Source organism: Myotis lucifugus, unplaced genomic scaffold, assembly GCF_000147115.1.
Source record: "Myotis lucifugus unplaced genomic scaffold, Myoluc2.0 scaffold_199, whole genome shotgun sequence".
NCBI lineage: Eukaryota > Metazoa > Chordata > Mammalia > Chiroptera > Vespertilionidae > Myotis > Myotis lucifugus.
Window position 1 is genome coordinate 92,016 of NW_005871247.1, and position 21,512 is coordinate 113,527.

At 40.9% G+C, this 21,512-nt stretch overlaps 1 protein-coding gene across 16 annotated transcripts in view; it reads left to right on the top strand.

Moving 5' to 3' along the window:
* CDRT1 (CMT1A duplicated region transcript 1) overlaps positions 1–21,512 on the top strand; it is a 45,491-nt gene that overhangs the window by 15,561 nt on the left and 8,418 nt on the right. For 13 of the 16 annotated variants that reach the window (XR_002831324.1, XM_023761134.1, XM_023761133.1 and 10 more), the window contains 5 exons: positions 1,053–1,162; positions 3,602–3,802; positions 8,356–8,477; positions 13,120–13,268; positions 14,180–14,322. Coding sequence is in view for 15 of the 16 variants with exons in the window: in XM_023761134.1 (XP_023616902.1) it covers positions 1,053–1,162; positions 3,602–3,802; positions 8,356–8,477; positions 13,120–13,268; positions 14,180–14,322 (725 nt within the window). In the remaining variant the exon portion in view is untranslated. The remainder of the gene's footprint in view (positions 1–1,052; positions 1,163–3,601; positions 3,803–8,355; positions 8,478–13,119; positions 13,269–14,179; positions 14,323–21,512) is intronic. The other 3 variants (XM_023761126.1, XM_023761127.1, XM_023761131.1) reach the window with 3 other exon arrangements.

Below are 21,512 nucleotides of genomic sequence, written 5' to 3' on the forward strand. Positions count from 1 at the left end.
CGTGTATTATTTTCTGCATTTGGAGGGGGGAGAGCCTGCCTGAGAAGAAGAATGGAACTTTCATCTGTGCCAGAATTCAGCATGCCTGGCAGGCAATAGCTGCTCAGGAAGTATGTGATTAAGAGAGGGAGAGAAAAAAAATAGGGAAGGAAGGAGGAGGAGGGAAGAAAAGAAGGAAGGGAGGAAAGAAGAAGGAAGGGAGGGAGGGAGGGAGGGAGGGCGGGAGGGAAAGGGAAAGCAAGCACCTCTGCTGAGATTGGGTATATTGATTTCTCCTCTCTGAGACTCAGATACCTCATCTGTAAAATGTTGAGAACACATTGTGAGGCAGCTGTAAGGAGAAGTTAAGGTTGCAGATGGATGAAAACTTTGAAGGGCAAATGAAAATAGAGTGTGTAACAGTAATTTCACACATGGCAGTTTCCATGAATATACTTTGTACTGTCAAGTATATGTAATGTAAATGTGAAACCCTACTTCCATGAAATGGTTGGTCAAAAGGGACCTGTGCCTTTATCTGTGAGTATACCCTTTGTGAGCTCATTTTTTTAAAAGTTGGGCATCAGCAATATTGAAAGTTCATGGAATCAAAATGCATATGAAACACAAAGAAATGGGAGAAGAATTAGGACCTTGGACTCATTATTTTCTAACGTACAGATTACCTTGCTGCCTGCTCCTTGGCCCTTCCCCATGACCACATAGCAACAGCCACAGCCTGAAGAGGAAGAATCCATGGACACTTGTGTCCTTGCCAGGGGAGACTCACAGTGATTCTCAACCTTCCTAATGCCTCGACCCTTTAATACAGTTCCTCATATTGTGGTGACCCCCAATTTCATTGTTACAAATTGAACATAATTAAAGCATAGTGATTAATCATAAAAACAATATGTAATTATATATACGTTTTCTGATGGCCTTAAGCGACTCCTGTGAAAGGGTCGTTCGACCCCCAAAGGGGTCGCGACCCACAGGTTGAGAATCGCTGCTCTAAGGGCTACAGGATTAAAGTTGCCGCTGTACTTTGACTCCAAGTGTTCCTTTGTTAGACTGACAACAGCTTGTGGACAGCATACCAGAACCAGGAAATCCAGCAGATCCAGATGGAGGAGAGAAATGTCTTCTGTGGGACTTACAACATCCATATTCTCTCTGACACGTAGGTTCTGAATCTAGGTCTTCAGAGATCCTTAAATACTGGCATCTTAGGATTCCCATGACCCCTGTTCACTTGGAAAGGCAATCCTTCCTCATCTCAAACTCTAAATTAACATGAGAATAGGTGCTTGATGTTTGCACCATTATCAGCAGTGAGTGGGGGATATTTTCCCCTTATAAATTTTGGATATACTGACCAACAAATTTATGCACAATTTATGTGCATAAAATCTTTCTTTCTTGAAATAGTTTTATTGTTTTATTCTAATTTCAGAAGTAATATATGCTTACTGTGTGTGTGTGAGGGGGGGGGAGCCCACCAAATGCCAGAAAATGTATAGATAAAAGCAAAGATCTCCTATAATCTTGTCTTCTAGAGATAATCACCATTAATACTGGTGTCTATTCTAAAATTTTTTTACAAAGCTGGGGGCTTAGCTGGCCTGCAAACCTCCTCCAAAAGGCCCTTGGCCCCTCACCCAGGCCGGCCATGCCCCCCAGTGGGGATCCTCACCCCGATGGGGGCGTGGCCAGCCTGAAAACAGCCCTCAGCCCCTCACCCAAGCTGGCCATCAGCTCCTTGCCCAGGCTGGCCATGCCCCCCAGTGGGGACCCCCACCCCAAAGGGTGTGTGGCCAGCCTGCAAACCACTCCAGCACCTCACCCAGACCACACCGCCCCCAGTGGGGACCCCCAACCCAATGAGGGTGTGGCTGGCCTCCAAACCACCCCAGGCCCCTCGCCCAGGCCTGCCCTGCCCCCCAAGGGACCCCTACCCTGATCCAGGACCCCCTTCAGGATAGACCAGCCAGCCCTCACCTGTGCACCAGGTGTCTATCTATACTGTCTATACTAATAAAAGGGTAATATGTTAATTAGACTGGGAGACCTTCCAGACAAAGCCAAGGTGGCGAGGCTGAGGCAGAGGTGGTTAGGGGTGTCCAGGCCAGGAGGGGAGGGCAGTTTTGGAGTGATCAGGCTGGTGGGGGGGCAGTTGGGAGCAATCAGACCAGCAGGAGCAGGCAGTTAGGGATGAGCAGGCCAGCAGGGGGGCGGGGGGCAGTTAGGGATGAGAAGGCCAGCCGGGGGGCAGTTGGGGGCAAGCAGGCTGGCATGTAGAGTGGTTAGGGGCGATCAGGCAGGCAAGCAGGTAAGCAGTTAGGAGCCAGCGTCCCAGATTGTGAGAGAGATGTCCCTATGGGATCGGGCCTAAACCGGCAGTCAGACATCCCCCGAGGGGTCCCAGATTGGAGAGGTGCAGGCCAGGCTGAGGGACACCCCCCCATGCACAAATTTCGTGCACCAGGCCACTAGTGCTATGCATATTTCTGTAACACACTCCAGCAAAATACTGTGGCTATCTTTCCATGTTAAATATGAAGATAGTATTTATGATAACTACATAGTGTGATGTCATTTGGATATGCTGTAAGAAGATCCTTTAATAATCAACTTTCTGCCATACTTTAGGCCTAGGATTTCACTCTTCATTCATACGGCTTTGTGAAGGCCATCTCTATTTTATTTTTGGCTGTGAGTCACACTAACAAATTGCATATTGACCAGTCCTTAAGGGAAAGGCAGAGCAGATAGGAGATCGGCAAAGTTGACTTTTTATGAGTGGTATGGCGATAAATACTCTTTAGAAAAGATGGTGCCTGGTTGAACTCAAGATATGACAAATGCAATGAGAACAAAATTGCTTCTCATATTTAGAGTGACCATACATCCCTTTTTACTGAAACAATCCCACTTTACTCTGTGATCCTGGGGTAATTAATAATAGTGTCCCCTTTCAAGGTAAAAAATATTTGGATAATAAATTATTTGGTCATCCTGATCATATTTTATGTATTTACTAGTAATATTATGATTGGAAAATTAATTCAACTCACCTTTTTTTTTTATCAGACTACAAGCTCATTGAAGTCAAGGTCCATATCTTACTCATTTTTGTATCCCCCATGGCTCCTATTAGCTCAGAACTTGGAACTTAATATGTGTTCATTGGATATTGGTTAAGAAAAATTTAAAAAAAAAGAAATAGTGGTATATGCAGTGGGTATAGGGCTTCCCAACTGTGTTCCTCTGAGGTTTTCCATGAAAAAAGGTTTCTGTGGTTAAATAAGTTTGGGGAATACTGCATACTCTATTCTCCTATTCTCTTTCTTGGGGATTTATCATACATTAATTAGCAGATTTTTTTGGTAGTTTTTGCCCTTTGTCTTTAGGTTTTAAATTTACCCCAAGTGGATTTTTTGTTATGCTATGAGGTAGAAATCTATCAGGGCCCATTAACACTAGTCCTTTATCTCGGCTACTGTCCTTGTTGGAAGGCCTTGACTTTTCGTATACTTGCAGGTAAAACCACTGTGCTAGTGAGTTCCAGGCAGGACACTAACTCTCTTTTCATGGATCATCCTTTTTCCTGGCAACTCAGGTGGGACAGAAATAGAATCATCCACTATTCTGGGGGAGATGTGGTAGCTGTGTCATCCAATCGGAAGATCCAGCTTCTGGACGTCTTACAAGCAAAGGAGATCCCCGTCCAGTTCCGAGGCCACACTGGGAGTATTCGTGCCCTCTTCGTGTGTGAGGAGGAAAACGTTCTCCTGAGCGGGAGCTATGACCTGAGTATCAGGTGAGTGGGCCAAGGAGTTGTGGTTCCTCACAAACCCCAGTTTGTGGAAGAAAGAAGTACATATACTTTTTCCTTTTTGTAGTTATTGAAAAGTTATCCTAAATAATACTAACTTCTAGAATAGTCCACAGCATTTTGCTTTTTTGGCAAGGTAAAAACCAAGAATTTGTATATTGTTTAAACTTTGAATGAGATAGGCTTATAACAATGATCAGACCTACTAGCATTTTCTAGTTGAAGACTGTGAATCAGAAAGTATATTTTTAGCATTCCTAGATGAAGGCCCAATTTATATTTCCTTTTATAGATTCCTTCAGGGAAAGTATTTTTTGTGGGTTTGAAATATTGTATAGAAGTAAGATAGTGTTTGAAATGTGTGTATATATATATATATATATATGTGTGTGTGTGTGTGTGTGTGTGTGTGCGTGTGTGTGTATATATATATATATATATATATATAGATATATATATATATATTTAAAGAATAGAAGAAGGACCATTGTACTCATTACTCAGGACAAGAAATAAAACATTGTTAGTCTCCAAATCCCATTATGTGCCTTTCCCTTATTGCTTCTCTCTTCTTCCCAACCAGAGGTAATGTTATTCTAAATTTTATACTAATTATTCCCTTATATTTTTATAGGTTTATTTATAGTTTTGCTACTTAGTTATATATCTCCAAATATATTTATTACTTTGGTCCATTTTTGAACTTAACATAAATGGAACTGTTTTAAAAATTCATCCATATTTGATTTCTTACATTGAACTATGATTTTGAGATGCATCCATATGATGTAGGCAGCAATAATTAACGTATTTTTACTGAGATATAGTGTTTTATTGGGTGAATATATCTTAACTCATTTATTTATTCTGTTGTTAGTGGATATTTGGATTGTTTCTAGGTTTTCTATTCTTTCAAGAAGTGCTGCCATAAGTGTTCTTGGATTTGTCTCCTGGTGCCTGTATATATGAGTTTTTAGAAAAAAATTTTATTGGGGGTATAATTGGCATACAACATTTCTGTTTTAGGTGTAAACAAAACCCATCACCACGCATAGTTACAGTTTTTTGTTGTTATGATGAGAACTTTTAAGATCTCTCTTATTAACTTTCAAATATATGGCACAGTATTGTTAACTGTAATGCATGAATTTCTTATCTTAATTTTGACAGTATTGCAGTTGTACTCCATTTCCCCTTACTTTGCACCCAGCCATGCCTCCTCAGGTATTCCTCACACTATTGTCTGTGTCTATGGGCTATGCATATATGCATATATGTTCTTTGGTTGATCTCTTCCAATGCCCCCTACCCCACTCTCCTCTGATATCTGTCAGTCTGTTCCATGTAGCCATGCCTTTTGTTTGTCAGTTAATTTTGTTCATTAGGTTCCATATATAAGTGAGATCATGTGATATTTGTCTTTTTCTGACTGACTTTTTTCACTTGGCATAATCTCTAGGTACCTCCATGCTGTCACAAAGAATAAGAGTTCCTTTTTTATAGCTACATAGTATTCCATTGTGTAAATGTACCACAGCTTTTTTATCCATTCATCTACTAATGGACACTTGGGCTGTTTCCAGATCTTAGCTATTGTTAATGCTGCAATGAACCTAGGGGTGCATATATTCTTTCTGATTGGTGTTTTAGGTCTTTTGGGATATATCCCCAGAAGTGGGACCTCTAGACCATACAGCAGTTCCACTTTTAATTTTTTTAAATGATTTGTTTATTTATTTATTTATTTTAATATATTTTATTGATTTTTTATAGATAGGAAGGGAGAGGGATAGAGAGCCAGAAACATCGATGAGAGAGAAACATCAATCAGCTGCCTCCTGCACACCTCCTACTGGGGATGTGCCCGCAACCAAGGTACATGCCCTTGACCAGAATCGAACCTGGGACCTTTCAGTCCGCAGGCCGACACTCTATCCACTGAGCCAAACTGGTTAGGACCCATTTTTAATTTTTTGAGGAAACTCCATACTGTTTTCCATAGTGGCTGTACCAATCTGTATTCCCACCAGCTGTGTACTAGGGTTCCCTTTTTCCCACATCCTTGCCAGCAATAGTTAGTTGATTTATTGATAGGAACCTCACTGGTAGGTGTGATTTGATACCTCATTGTAGTTTTAATTTGCATCTCTCTGATGATTAGTGAGCATTTTTTCACATGTCTATTAACCATCTTTATGTCCTCTTTAGAGAAGTATCTATTCAGTTCCTTTGCCCATGTTTTAATTAGATTGTTTATCTTTCTGTTGCTGAGTTATATATGTTGTTTATATATTTTGGAAATGAACCCTCTATCAGATGTACCATTAGCAAATATATTCTCCCATACAGTGGGCTCCCTTTTCATTTTGTTGATGGTTTCTTTTGCTATGCAGAAGCTTTTTATGTAATAACTAAGAACTTTATAATATTGCTATTGTAAATAGTACTTTATTTTCATTTATATTTTAAATTGATTATTACTGGTATGGAGAAACAATATCAATTTTTCTAGTTTGATTTTGTATCCAACAACTTTGCTAATGTTTCTTATTAATTTTAAAAGTATGTGTGTTGATTTTGTTTGCCTATGTAGATAACCTTATCAATTGAAAATAATGACAATATATTACCTTTTTTTCCAATAATTGTAGTATTCTTTTTTTGTTCTTTCATCCTGACTTTGCCTGGGCCTTCCAGCTAAGCAGTAGTAGTAAGAACAGGCATACATATCTTATTCTCCTTTCTTTAAAAAAATATTTTATTGATTTTTACAGAGAGGAAGGGAGAGGGATAGAGAGCCAGAAACATCGATGAGAGAGAAACATCAATTCAGTTGCCTCCTGCACATTCCCCACTGGGGATGTGCCCACAACCAAGGTACATGCCCTTGACTGGAATCGAACCCAGGGCCCTTCAGTCCTCAGGCCAATGCTCTATCCACTGAGCCAAACCGGCCAGGGCTTATTCTCCTTTTTGAAGGGAGTACATCTATAGCAAGTATATTTAAGTATCATGCTTGCTGTTACAACTTTGATTTTATAAGTTTATAAAATCAAAACATTTTCTTCTATTCCTATTCAACAAGTTTTTATCAAATACATTTTCTGTATGTATTTAGAAAAACAACCTGGACACATGGTCGGCCATGTTGCTAGAGATGGAAATTCAAAACATGTGTTTTTTTTAGACTACTGGGACATGGTCAAACACACTGTAGGTGCATAGCAGGCTCTGACAAACAGGTAAGGTCATACGACACTTGGGAGTATTAGAAGAAAATCTTCACATTCAAAGAATGTATTATTAATAATAATTATTATATTTTATCATTAATCATATGTTATGCCAAATCTAATAATAACTGCATGAGGCAAGTGCCATTATTATCCCGTTTACAGATGAGGAAACTGAGGTATAGAGTTATTTATTAAATTTTCCAAGATCACACAGCTAGTAAGTGATGGACCTGGGCTTGGACCTCAGGCATCCTGGCTCCAGAGTCTACTAACTAAGCATTTCCCTGTGACCTGCCACAGAAATAACCTGGCTGAAGTGGAAATTTGTAATAATTATATTTAAGAGACCTCAGGCAAGCCTGTTTATTAAACAGCAGTGTGACACATACATGTTTCCATATATCTATTAGATACGTTTCAGAAATATACATAAAATATTTTGGATCTGCATGGCTGTGGTAATTCTTCTATTTCTATTATTCAGCAAGTGTTTATCAAATATATTTTCTATATGAATTTAGAAACACAACCTGGATACATGGTTGGCCAAGTCGCTAGAAACAGAAATTCAAAACATGCTTTTTTTAGACTCCTAGGACATCGTCAAACACACCGTAGGTGCGTGTTGGCTCCGACCAACAGGTAAGGCCATAGAAAAGTTGGAAGATCAGCTCTACCATTGAATCAGTGCCATGAATTTTAGGCCTGGTGGTCATTCCAGGGACCCTTCCACCTATTACCAAGTAACAGTTATCGAGCATTTTCTACACGTAGGTTACTATTCTAACGTTACATGCCTTAACGTGGGGTTTCTCAACTTCAGCCCTATTGGCATTTAGGGCTGGAGAATTCTTTCTGTGGAGACACTCCTGTGAATTGTAGGAGGATAACAGAATCCTTGAACTCTATACGCTAAATACCAGGAGCACCTCCATCCCCGCTTGTGACAACCAAAACTAACTTCAAGCATTGTTAAATGTTCCCTGGGGGTAGAAATCACCCTGGGTTAACAATCACTGCATTTGTGAATTTAATTCTTCACAAAAATCCTATGTTGTAACTATTAATATTATCACTTCCATTTTATCAATCAGGAAATGAAGCCTACACAGAAATTACGTAGCTTTCCTAAAGTTACACCTAATAGGTACTATAACTGAGATTAAATTCCAGGCCTCTGAGCTTAATCAGGAAACTTTTCTGCCTTACAACTACTTTTTGATCTATAGGAACACTATACAGTATGAACCCTTGGGTCCTAAGAAAATCTAAAAAAAATTTTTTTTGGCCTAATTCCTGCAGATACTGGGATCTGAAAAGTGGGGCTTGCATACGAATCTTCACTGGCCACCAGGGGACAATCACTTGCATCGATTTATATAATAAAATGCTCGTGTCTGGAGCAAAAGATTGCCAGGTAAAAGGTGAGAGGAAATGCCCTTAACTTTCTAAGAAGTTTCCCCAAATCCATAGGTTGCCAAAAATACATATTTTGGTCATTTCTACAGGCACCCACTTTTTTTTTCATCCATCCACCCATCTATATACCTATTGATCCATTTCTTTGACAATTGTTGGTTGAATATGTACAATATGCTAGACACTGTGTGAGGTATTAAGGAAATAAAATGAGTATGATATGGCTCTTTCAATACAGCTTTTTATTTCCTCCAGAGGCTCATCATTTCCTAATGAAAATAGATATATAAATATATGATGGAGAATATAATAAAATATGTGACCAATAACAACTGCCACTTATTGAATACTAACTTTTTGACTGTGTTAGGTGCTTTATATATATTATTTAACCCCCATAAGAACACTATGAGGTGGATACAGATGAAAGATCCAAACTCAGAGAAAAACAATTTCCCCTAAATTAAAGCTGCTGAGTGGTAGAGTGTCTGACTCTAAATCATACACTCCGAACCAACATGCAGAGTTCTATGGGACCGTGGAAGTAAGAGCAGGAGGAAAAGCAGCACAGACAGGATGCTATTTAGTTCTAGACATAGAGAGAGAGAGTGGAGGACATTCCAAGTAGAAGGAACAGCACAGGCAAATCCATAGAAGGTTGAAGAAAATGGTGTATCCAGGGGATTTCCCCTGGCTGGTCTGGCTGGGTGTAGTGTTGAAGATAATTTGTTTGTGGCCAGATTATCAAGGACCTTCTGCATCATGGAAGGAAACTGAACTTTATCCTATAGGACATGGAAAGCTATTAGTACAAATGCATCTTAAGCTGAGGATTGACATGATCAAATGCGCTTTCGAGAAAGATAACTCTAGTGATGGTGTGGAAGAAGGATCTGGAGGGCAGTGACCACGTGGAGATAGGGGACAAAGTGAGACACTACTCAGTCTGGAGACTGTGGTGTTTTTATAGTATTGGAGAGCAGGCAAGTGTGAAGAAACTCAGAAAGTGCGAGCTTATATTAAATGGCATAGACTCCCTGAAGGGAGATGTCTAGAGGGGGGATTGGCAGGACTTTACCGCCAATTGGATATGAAAAGTGAGAAAGATAGAAGCGCAAATGATGAGGCCAGAATTTAAACTCAGGCCACTGGGGATATAGAAGTGTCATCAATGTAAATAGGATGTAAATAGGATGAATAGGGGAATAGTAGTGATACCATTATAATAATCTGGTTATTAATTAAGAGAAACGTAGTAAAGGGGAGACTAATATAGGCATGCTATTTATACAACTTTGCCAGAAAGCTACAGTTTAACATTCTCCAAGTCTGTTCCCCACAGATCAGCGGGTTGAAGGGACTGGACAATAGGTGCATGCCCAGTAAGGTCTGAATGATTTGGGAAGATGCTTACCTGTCAGTCACAACTGGGAGTGAGTCAGTGGACAGAAGGGTGTGAAATCTGAGACACTTAACTCCAGAACAAAGGGAGTTCTCTCTCTTGGCTCTTGTGCTCTGGAACTACTGTGGCTGGGGACTCACTCCCTGGAATTCACCCATGTGGCTCACAGCCATGTGGGACCCACACGATGGACTAATGGACTAAGGGTAGCCTAATACTATATCAGACCCAGCTCCACCCTGGAACGAAAATTCTGGATACTGACTGTGCTATGGGTTCTGCTGGAGGCCCAGCTACGTATTTTCCAGGGCTGGATTAAGAGACATGGGACTGTGCAACCCAAGAAATAAAATTCCATGCCAGTAAAAACCACCCTTTCTCCCATGTGAGTCTTAGAAAATTCCTCTCTAAAGATATTGTAAGAACCCCACCTCCACTAGTGACAGGGAATTGTAACCTACCCAATCTTCTGGCAACAATAGGGAAGAGTGAGGAATGGAGGAGAAGGTAATGGCTTCAATTTTGAACATGTTGAGTGTGATAGGCAGAATAATGGCTAACCAAAGATATTCATGTCTTAATTCCCGGAATCTATGACTATGTAACTTTGTATGGCCAAAGGGACTTTGCAGATGTAATTAAGTTAAGGACTTTAAAATGGAGAAATTATCCTTGGTTCTCAATGTGGGGCCATGGGTAATCACATGGATCCTTAAAACTTTATTGTCTGTGATAAAAAGGAGATGTGACTATGGAAGAATGGCCAGAGAGATGTATTGTTGCTGGTTTGAAGATATAAGAAGGAAAACATGAGCCAAGGAATGTAGGTGACCCTAGAAAGTGGAAAAGGCAAGGAAGTGGATCCCCTCCCTCATAAAGGAACACTGCCCTGCTGACACCTTGATCTTAGCCTTTTGAGGTCATGTCAGATTTCTGTAAAATAATACGTATGTGTTGCTTTTAGCATCTAAGCTTGTGGGAATTTGTTACAGCAGCAATAGAAAGCTAATAAATTGAGTATAGTATTCCCAAAGTTACCCAGGTGAGAATTGCAATAGGAAGATGCATGTGTGACTACACCAGTCTGGAGTTCCAGGTACGTTGATTTGGTGGTTATCAATAATAATGAAAGATGGAAGCCTTAGGTATGGATGAGAAGTTCCCTGCAAATCCAGAGGAAAAACTGACAAGAAGAAAAGTAAGGGACCCAAAAACCACATCATATTAGGGGTAAGTGGAGGAAAAAGATGTGGAAAAGGGAGAAAGAGTGGTGACACATACACAAACACTCAGACCTGCTTAAGATACTCCCTACCTTTTTGCCCTCCCTGACCTGAACTTGTCTTGTTGCCATGATTGCTTTAAGGAGTAGAGCAGAAAGGATGAAAGGGTGAGGGTCTGAAGATGCAAGGGCAGACAAGGCCTCAAGCTTGAGAGAATCCTGTGAGACCACAGGCAGGCCAGAACTAGGACAAGGGGAGTTAGGCCATTAACTCAGGTATAAAACTTGAGGGAGCACCAATAAAACCACAATAATCAAATTACATATTTTAATGCAGTATGTAAAAGTCAGAATTAATACACACAAGATAAAAAACTATCAAAAGATCTCTCTTACCCTAACCCTGGCCCTGCCAGCAGCCCCTGGGCTCTTCCAACCTGCCTGGGTTACCAAAACCCAGGAGAAAGAGACAATTGGAGACCTGAATGGTAACTCCCCATGTTTTAAATTCTTTAAATCAGGGCCCCTTCCCAAGGATATTTTAATTAACATTTCAAGTTTCACATATCCTATATAATAAAGAGCTAATATGCAAATGGTTGTCACACCGTCACACCTTAACGGCTCAGAAACTCAACACTAGGGAGAGAGGAATGGGGACCAGCCAGGCTGTGGCCCGGGAGAGGGACAAGCCGCCCACCCCATGGTTCTGGGCGCCTGCGGCTGTGGCCCAGGTGAAGCCGCCCTCCCACGGTCCCCTGCAGCTGCAGCTGGCCCAAGCAAAGCCGGCCCAGTCCTGGGTGCCTGCAGCCAGCCAGAGGAGGGAATCCTGGGTCCCAGGTGCGGGGAGAGGCAGAGGCAGTTAGGGGCGATCAGGCAGGCAGGAAGACAAGCGATTAGGAGCTAGCTGTCCCGGATTACAAGAGGCAGTCGGACATCCCCCAAGGGGTCGCGGATTGGAGAGAGGCCAGGAAGAGGGACCCCCCCATGCACAAATTTCGTGCACCTGGCCTCTAGTCTAAATTAATAAAAGAGCCAGTATGTATGTAAAATAAGAAAAACATACTTTAAGTTAATCTGGTATACACAGTTAAGAGCACAGCCTCTGGATCCAGATTCCCTGGGTTCTAATCCCAGCTTAATCTGCTAACTGCCTGTGTGATTCAGGTTACTGAACCTCTCTATGCCTCAGTTTCCCCATCTGTATAGTGGGAAATAATAATAGTGTTTGTCTTGTGAAGATAAGTTAATACATGTCAAGCATTATTTGAATGATGCCTGGCTCGTTGTCCTTGCTATATAAATATTAGCTGTGGTCATTTTGTCTTAGGTTATTCATTCTGTTGCTGGGGAGGTACACTGTAACATGAAGCTGACTGTAACATTTTCATCCCTGAATTCATGGTTCACACTTTCAATTTTTACCCTTAAGCTCTGTTCTCCCATTTATTTTCATACCCACCCATCTTATAGTACCCTGGGCTGTTGCTCTAGCACCATCTATGTAGAAGCAGCACTAAACCTGCCCCCAGCTGTGATAACCTCTCAATTAGTACAATCCAAGTCAGATTCAGAAATATTAAAAAATGTAAATGGAAATAGACAGCTTTCTTTTCTTTTGGGGATGGAAGGTGTCAGTCAGGAGCATAGCATCTTGAAAGATGGATGCCACGAAACACGTGCCATGATTTTCCCAACATCTCCATGGCAAGCATTTTTCAGGCTTGAGAAGTATCATTGGAGATGAGCTGCCCAACACTTGGACCCCAAGGCTAAGTTCCTCAGTTAGAACTACGATCTAAGCATTGCTGGATCTCCCAGGGGCCCATGATTAGGGAGCTCTGTGTTACAGGTATATGGAGCTGTTGGTGAAACTGTGGGGGTGCTGGGCCAGACTAAGGTCTTTTGGGGTCTGACTTGATGGGCTCCACTAGTCTTGGCTTCTGTTATGGGGTGTGGAACAAGCCTGTAACCTGCTTTCATCCCTCTCTCTGACCTCACCTTTCTCTCTTCTCCCTTTCAGAGTGGGATATAAACACAGGGAAGTGTCTGAAGACATTTAAACACAAAGACCCCATCTTGGCCATCAAGATCAACGACACCTACATCGTGAGCAGCTGTGAGCGAGGAATAGTGAAAGTGTGGCACATTGTCATGGCTCAGGTGGTAAAGGTGGGGGCAGTAGGCTGTGGAGGGAATGGGGCACTGGCGGTGATGAATTGGAGGAGACTGATGGTGGCTCCCTAGACAACCTTGGAGCAATTGAGTTCCAGTCACCAGAAGGGCAGTCCGAAAGAACTGAAGGGGAAGCCCCCCAACAAAAAAAATTGGCCATTGACTGTTGGTGGAGGGTCAGGGCCCATGTGACCCATGCTGTCATGAGGCTGGTATTGGAAGGCTGCATTCTGATTAGACATTATATATGGGCTCAGGATATTTTTACAGCAATAGAGAATATTCTACCCTGATTCTGGCATGGGTAAGGGAAGGAACAAAGTCACAGTGGTTTTTCCCCTTATTCTCTGATGAGAATGTTGGCTGTATTGAAAGTGACTGAATGTTCAAATACATAAAATGTTCTTGCTGGATTTGAAACCCCCTGGCCCTAGTGGGTGGTGGTGAGATATCATTTATGCCAGGAGCACAGGGTCACAGCTTTTTACCACTAATCTTGTTGTAACTGTGGTTTAACCAGCATTAGCAGGCACAAGGATGCCCCAGGTGCCCACTGGGTCCTGGTAAGGAGCTGGGGATGGAACATCTGGCCCTTCTCCTTCTGGCAAAAGAGGATGATGGTCCAGGCCCTCGCTGGTACTCCAGAGAGATGGGCCTGCCTCAGCCACAGACCCACCAGCAGTCTTCTCCCTGATCCATTCGCCCTTCACTGGGGAGGGAGCTCTGGAGAGAGGGAGCCTTATAAGAGCAAAAGTAAAGTTGGCTAACTAAGTACCAAGTGAGCAGTGCTCATGGATTGGTGGAGAGTGGCTTTGGAATTTACCTAAAGAAGCTTCTAGCTTTGGCCCTTGAAGGAGTCACACTTTGAGTTGACGATTGGCTGAACACAGGGACAACTTTTCTTGCAGATTCTCAGCGGCCATGAGGGAGCTGTGAAGTGCCTGTGCTTTGACCAGTGGCATCTCCTCTCGGGAAGTGTTGATGGCCTAGTCATGGCCTGGAGCATGGTGGGAAAGTATGAGCGATGCCTCATGGCCTACAAGCATCCCAAGTATGTGCCAGGAAAGCCCTGTCTGAAGAATGTAGTGCTCCCTCCTTTTCCTGTCATAGCTGCGACCTTGATTTTTGGTAGATCAGTCCCTTTTTCTGTCTACTGACCTTTTGTCCCCTTTGCTCCTCCCCCATTTCCTTTTTTTTCTCCTTTACCTATTACCTACCACCCCCTCTATTTGGCCAGTCCCTCTATTACCCTCACTTATTTCTCTTAAGAAATAACAATACTAGATGTGAATTTAGAAAAATGTTTGAAATTTTATACTTATGACACACGTGATAGACTGATATCCGTTACCTACTAAATGTCTGAATATTGGCAGAGCTGTCCCAAGTAATGCCAATTCTAGTAAACTTAATATGCTTGGAATTGGCGTTTACCCCAGGAAGCTTGTGTTCACAAAAGCTTGAAATGTTCCAAGTGAAAGGTTTAAAAATAATGGAGGGCTTTCTCTGTTTGATATGTTTAACTTATATGTGGAATCTAAAGAGCAATATAAATGAACAAAAAAAACAGAAACAGACTCATAGAAACTGATGGTTTCCAGATGTGTGGGGATAGCAAGCTGAGTGAAAAAGGTAAAGGGAATAATAACTGCAATTGGTAGTTACAAAATAGTCATGGGGGGGGATATAAGTTACAGTATAGGGAATAGAGTCAATAATACTGTAATAACTATGTATGATGCCAGGTGGACACTAGACTTATTGGGGGGTCACTTCTTAAATTATAAAAATGCCTAATCACTATGCTGTACACCTAAAACTAATATAACATTGACTGTCAACTGTTATTGAAAATACTAAATGAGGGCTCAGAGAAGGAACTTATTCCAGGACAATTCTATTCCAGGACAGACATGGATTTCATTTTACAATTCCAATCCCAGTGTAGTGGTGGTGGCTGCTTAGAACCATTTGAGAAGTAGTCTGAGGTCACATTGGGGCTTATTTGGAAAGGGTATTGTGGTCAGTTAATGGGTCTGCCATGGCCAAAGGTTTTACAGGCTGTTCTGTGCCACTCCGGTACTATGTGAATAATTCTTTTTCCTCTGAGTGCAATATAAACAATCCCAGGGATTGAAATGCTATTCCAATTGATTAAAAGAGTAAATGGATCTTCCAGGGGGATCTATCAGGGGATAGCTATTTAGTAAAACATGTCCCTAAATTTCCTTATACCCTCCAAAGAACTTCTTGGCAGGCACACTGGCTTCATAGGAGGTAGAAGGGGATTTGGGTATATATGTGTACTAGTGACTCGGTGCATAGATTTGTGCACATTGAAAGGAAATTAATTAGAAGGTGGCTGGTGGGGTGGGACTGGGCGAGATGGGCCGGACCCTTCGTGGAGCCAACTTCCCACCACCCCTCCCTGGCTGGCCGCACCTGGGGTGGCACCGTAGCTCAAAGGCATCTGCGGAGTGAGCGGGGTGTGGGGGGGAGGTCCCCTCCGGCAGGTGGGGTCCCTCAGCCTGGCCTGCGGGGATCAGGCTGAAACTGGCTCTCCGACATCCCCCAAGGGGTCCTGGACTGCAAGAGGGCACTCTGCAAAGTTGCTGTCGTACAGGGTGTGGAACGCAAATGCAAGTGTGCAGTAAACCAGATTTGGGGCCGACAGTGCCCCAGCAACAACATAACCCGCAGTCGAAGATGGAATCGCACAACCCCATGAGGAATCATGCTCCCTCCTCTCTGCTTCAGGGTACTTCACCTGAGAACCACCGCTGCCAAGTCATTGCAGCTCAACAGCTCCTGCATTGAGTGCCTGCCCCCTGGTGGTCAGTGTGTGTCATAGCGACCGGTCAGATGTAGGGAGGGACACTTAACATATTAGCCTTTTATATAGATAGGTATCCTCTGTCTGTGATGCGTGACTGCATTCTTGATGAGTGGATGCTGAGAAGGGCCTGTGTTCGGTGATTTATCCAACCCTTAGGCGACCGTCAGCAACTCTTCTAGCATGTCAAACCTGGACCCCCAGGAAGGAGTAAAACCTGATTATGTCATCTGAAATTTGTAACTATATGTTTTTAAAACCTCCCAACCACAATTCAGTAGGATTTAGTCTAAGTATTGGAAAATAATTTGTTCCCAGAAAACCCAGCAGTTTAGTCACTATTCCACCAATCCATGAGCCTCCCACTCCACCTCAGCTATGAGACATTCTTAAACCATTGTCACTCCCATTGAATGGGGACCCCAATATACCATTCACTTTCGTTCTTGATACCTTGCATAGTTACAGTGAATCCATAGACAGCTGGAGGACATGGTCAATGCCCTTCTTTATGGGGCGCCTCTTCCTACTCGTCTCTTATGTACATATACTGGTAAGTACTCAATAAATATTTTCAATTGATTTTTAATAAGGACTAATTTGATAGATTGCCTTTCTGGAGAGTTGTCATGATTGGACTGATACCCATCTTTTGAATATGATAGAGGTGTAAAAACAGACATAGTTGCTATCTGTCTTCTTTTTTTCCTCCAAAATTAAGATTATGCATATAGTGTGGGAGACAATAGATAAGAGAAATAAAATTAGAGGATACAAAGTAGAAAAGATAGAAATGATGATCCCTAGAAAAGTTTTGCACTCTGTAGTATCTTAAAAAACACACACCCTTTATTCTTTAATGTTTTATAATAATACATTTTTTAAATTTTTAAATAAAGATAGAATTTGCATAATATAAAAGTCATAGTGTGCAATTCAGTGATTTTTAGTATATTCATAATGTTGTAAAACCATCACTACTATCTAATTAGAGAACATTTACATCAGTCATTGGGAATGTCCTCTGTTTCATTTCTGATTTTAGTGATTTCAGTTTTCTCTCTTAGTTTCTTGGTCAGTCTAAGTAAATAATTGTCAGTTGTCTAGCCAAAGGTTTGCTCATCTTTTCAAGGAACCAACTTTTGGTTTCACTGATTTTTCTCTATTGTTTTTCAATTCTCTAATTCATTGATTTCTGCTTCAAGCTTTATTTTCCTTCTCCGTGGTCCACGTTTAGTTTGACCTTCTTTTTCTAGTTTTTTTTTTTTTTAAGGTGAAAGTTAGGTTATTGACTAGAGAAATGTAGGCATCTACTGCTATGTACTTCCCTATGAGCAAATTTTCCATGTTTCTTTCTGTTATTCATTTGTAAGTTAATTTATTGTAGTCAAAGAACTTAATATGATTTAAGCGTTCAAAACCTATTGAGATGTGTTACTTGACCTAACATAGGGCCTATCCTAGAGAAAGTTCCATGTGCTCTTGAGGTTAATGTGTACTCTGCTGGTATTTGTTGGAATGTTTTGTATATGTCTGTTAGGTCTAGTTGGTTCCTAATGTTTTTCAGGTCTTTTGTCTAGTTGATCTAGCCATTATTTAAAGTGTGGTATTGAAGTCTTCATCTATGATTGCTGAGTTGCCTATTTCTCCCTTTAGTTATGTGAGTTTTGCCTCATGTATTTTGGATACTGTAGTTAAGTAAATATGCACTTATAATTGTTATATCTTCTTGATGAATTCACCCTTTTGTCATTATATAATGTCCTTTTTTATCTCTATTAACAATTTTGTTTGCAAGTCTATTTTGCGTGATATTAATGTAGCCACTCCAGCTCTTGTTTCATATGGATTATCTTTTTCCATTTAACCTCTCTGTGATTTTTATTCTAACAGGAGTTTCTTGTAGACAGCATACAGTTGAATCACGCTGTTTTTAATCTTTTCTTCCAATCTCTGCTTTTTACTTGAAGAGCTTAATCTATTTAAATTTAATATAAAAATAACTTATTTTACCATTTTGCTATTTGTTTTCTATAGTCTTGTGTATTTTTTGTTCCTCAGTTTTTCTTTTATGGTCTTCTTTGGTCTTAAAAGGGTATTTCCTAGTATGTTATTTTAATTCCCTTGTCTTTTTTTTTTTCCTTTCTATCTATTTTGAGTTATTTTCTTAGTATTCGTCCTGGGGATTATAATTAACATCTTACTTTATAATAATCTAATTCACATTAATATTAACCTAATTTCAATAGTATGCAAAAATTGTGCTCCTCTCCTCTCCTTTATACTCTTCTTATCAGAAATTGTCTTTATGTCCTGTGTATCCATCAGCAGCTGTATTTAAATGAAATAGAAAAATGAGTTATAAACAAAAGATACATTTATATTGTTTTCTTATATTTACTAGTACCTAGTTACCTTTATTGATGCTCTTTATTTCTTCATGTGGATTCGAATTGCTACTTAGTGTCCTTTCATTTCAACCCAAAGGACTCTATGTAGCATTTTATATAAGGTAGGTCTGCTAGTGACAAACTCTGTTTTTGTTTATTTGGGAATGTCTTAATTTATCGACTTTTTAGGATGGTTTTGATGGATATGTAAATCTTAGTTTATAGTTATTCATTTTTGTTTCAGCACTTTGAATATATTACTTCGTTCTTCTGGCCTCCATTGTTTCTGATGAGATATAAATTAATGTAATTGAGGATCGTTTTCATGTGATGAGCTGCTTGTCTCTTGCTGCTTCCCATGCTTTCTTTGTCTTTTTACAGTTGATTATATGTTTAGATCTCTTTGAGTTTATTTTAATTAAAGCTTGCTGAGCTTCTTAGATGTGCAGATTATTTTTTCACCTTATTTGTAAAGTTTTGAGCCATTATTTCTTCAAATATCCTTTCTACCCCTTCTCTCTTTCTGGGACGCCTGTTTTGCAAATGCTGAGGTTTGATAATGTCACAAAGGCTTCTGAGGCTCTGTTCATTTTTTTTTTCTTTTTCTGTTCTTCAGACTGGATAATCTCAATTGACCTCTCTTCAAGTTCTTTGCTTCTTCTGCCTGCTTGATTCTGCTGTTGAACCCCTCTAGTGAATTTTCATTTCAGTTATTGTTATTTCCAACTCCAAAATTTCAATTTGGCTCCTTTTATAATTTCTAACACTATTGATATTCTCTATTTAGTGAGACACTATTCTAATAATTTTCTTTAGTTTTGTACATGTTTTCCATTAGCTATTTGAACACATTTAAAATAGATGATTTACAGTCTTTGTTTAGTAAGTCAAACCATTGGGTTTCCTGGGGACAATTGCTATAGATTACTTTTTTTGCTATATATGGACTATACTTTCTAGTATTTTTATGTTTATACTAGAGGCCTGATGCATGAAATTTGTGCAACAGTAGGCCTTCCTTCCCCCAGCTGCCGGCGCCAGCTGTCCTCTGGCACCTGGGACCCGGGCTTCTCTCCAGCCGCTGGCAGGCACCTGGGACCCAGGCTTCCCTCACAGCCCCGGCTTCATCTGGAAGGTAGTCCAGAAGGACGTCCGGTCTAATTAGCATATTATGCTTTTATTATTATAGACTAGTGGCCCAGTGCACGAAATTTGTGCACATTAAAAGGGGATTCATTAGAGGAAATATTTTAATATTGCTATTTGCCCAATCTCTATAATAGAAGTTTCAGAGATGAAAGAAAATTAGTAAAATGTATATGAAAATCTTCCTCCTGTCAGAGTCTGGGGCACACCACGGGACACAGAGTCAAGTCCCCGCCCACCCATGTGTGCCTCAAAATCGTGCAAGACCCAGACCCGGCTGGCCCCACCCCCATTGGGCAAGATCTAGACCCGGCCGGCCCCACCCTTGTCTAACCCTGCCAGGCAGGGTTGCAGCCTGAGGTCCCCTGGCCCGGCGCTGGGTGGGGGGGGCGCAGCATGAGGTACCCTGTCAAGCCCCACCAGGTGGGGGTTGTGGCCTCAAGTCCCCTGTCAAGCCCTGCCGGGTGGGGGAGTGTGGCCTCAGGTCCCTCATCAACCCCGCTGGGTGGGGGGAGCGGCCTGAGGTCCCCTGTCAAGCCCAATGGGGGCAGTTGGGTGGGGCATGGCCTGAGGTCCCCTGGCCTGGCGCCCATGGTGGTGGGCGCAGCCTGAGGTCCCCTATCAAGCCTCACGGGGAGGGGGTGTTGGGGGGGGCACAGCCTCAGGTCCTTGCTGATTGCTCGTTAAGGCTCATTACAGGAACTCAACCTCCGCTGTGGGTGCAGCCATTTTTTGTTACAGAAACCGCCCCCCCTCCACTGTGGGTGCTGTCATCTTTGTGGCAGAGTGATGGTCAATTTGCATATTCCCACTTTATTATATAGGAGATAATTTTTGTTGAAAACTAGACAATTTGAATATTTTATTTTTTATTATTAAATTTATAGGGCTAATATTGGTTAATAACATTGTATAAATATCAGGTGTACAAATTTATAATACAACATCTGTATACTCAATTATGAGCTCACCACCCGAAGTCTAGTATCCTTCCATCATCTTGTGTTTGACCCCTTTTATCCTCTTTGTCCTCCCCCCACCTTCTTTCTCTTCTGGTAACCACCATTCTCTTGTCCGTATCTATGATATTTTTTATTTGTTCATCTGTTGCTTTTTGTTTTATATCTTACATATGAGTGAAATCATATCGTTTTCGTCCTTTTCTGTCTGACATATTTTATTTAGCATAATACTCTCAAGACTCATCTATATTGTTGCAAATGGCAATATTTCATCTTTTTTATGGCTGAGTAATATTTTATTATATAGTATATGTATCATGTCTTCTTCATTCAATCAAACAAAAATTGAGTAGTTTCCATGTCTTGGCTATTATAAATAATGCTGCAATGAGAATAGAGGTACATCTATCTTTATGAATAAATGTTTCCAATACCCAGAAGAGGCATTTCTGGGTCACATGGTAGCTCTATTCTCAATTTTTGAGAAATCTCCACACTATTTTCCATAGTGGCTGCATCAATTTACATCCCACCAGCAATGTATGAGGGTTCTCTTTTCTCCATATCCTCTCCAATATTTGCAATTTCTTGTCTTATTGATAATAGCCATTCTAATGGATGTGAGGTGACACCTCATTGTGGTATTAATTTGAATTTTCATTATAACTAGTGATGTTGAGCATTTTCCCATGTATCCATTGGCCATTTGTATATCTTCTTTGGAAAACTACCTATTGCGGTCCTCTGCCCATTTTTTAAAAATAGAATTGTTTTTTTTTCTTGCGGAGTTGTATGAGTTATTTATACATTTTGGACATTAGCCCATTATTGGATGTGTCATTTGCAAATATCTTTTCCCATTCAGTTGGTTACTTTTGTTTTGTTGATGGTTTCTTCAGCTCTAAAGAAG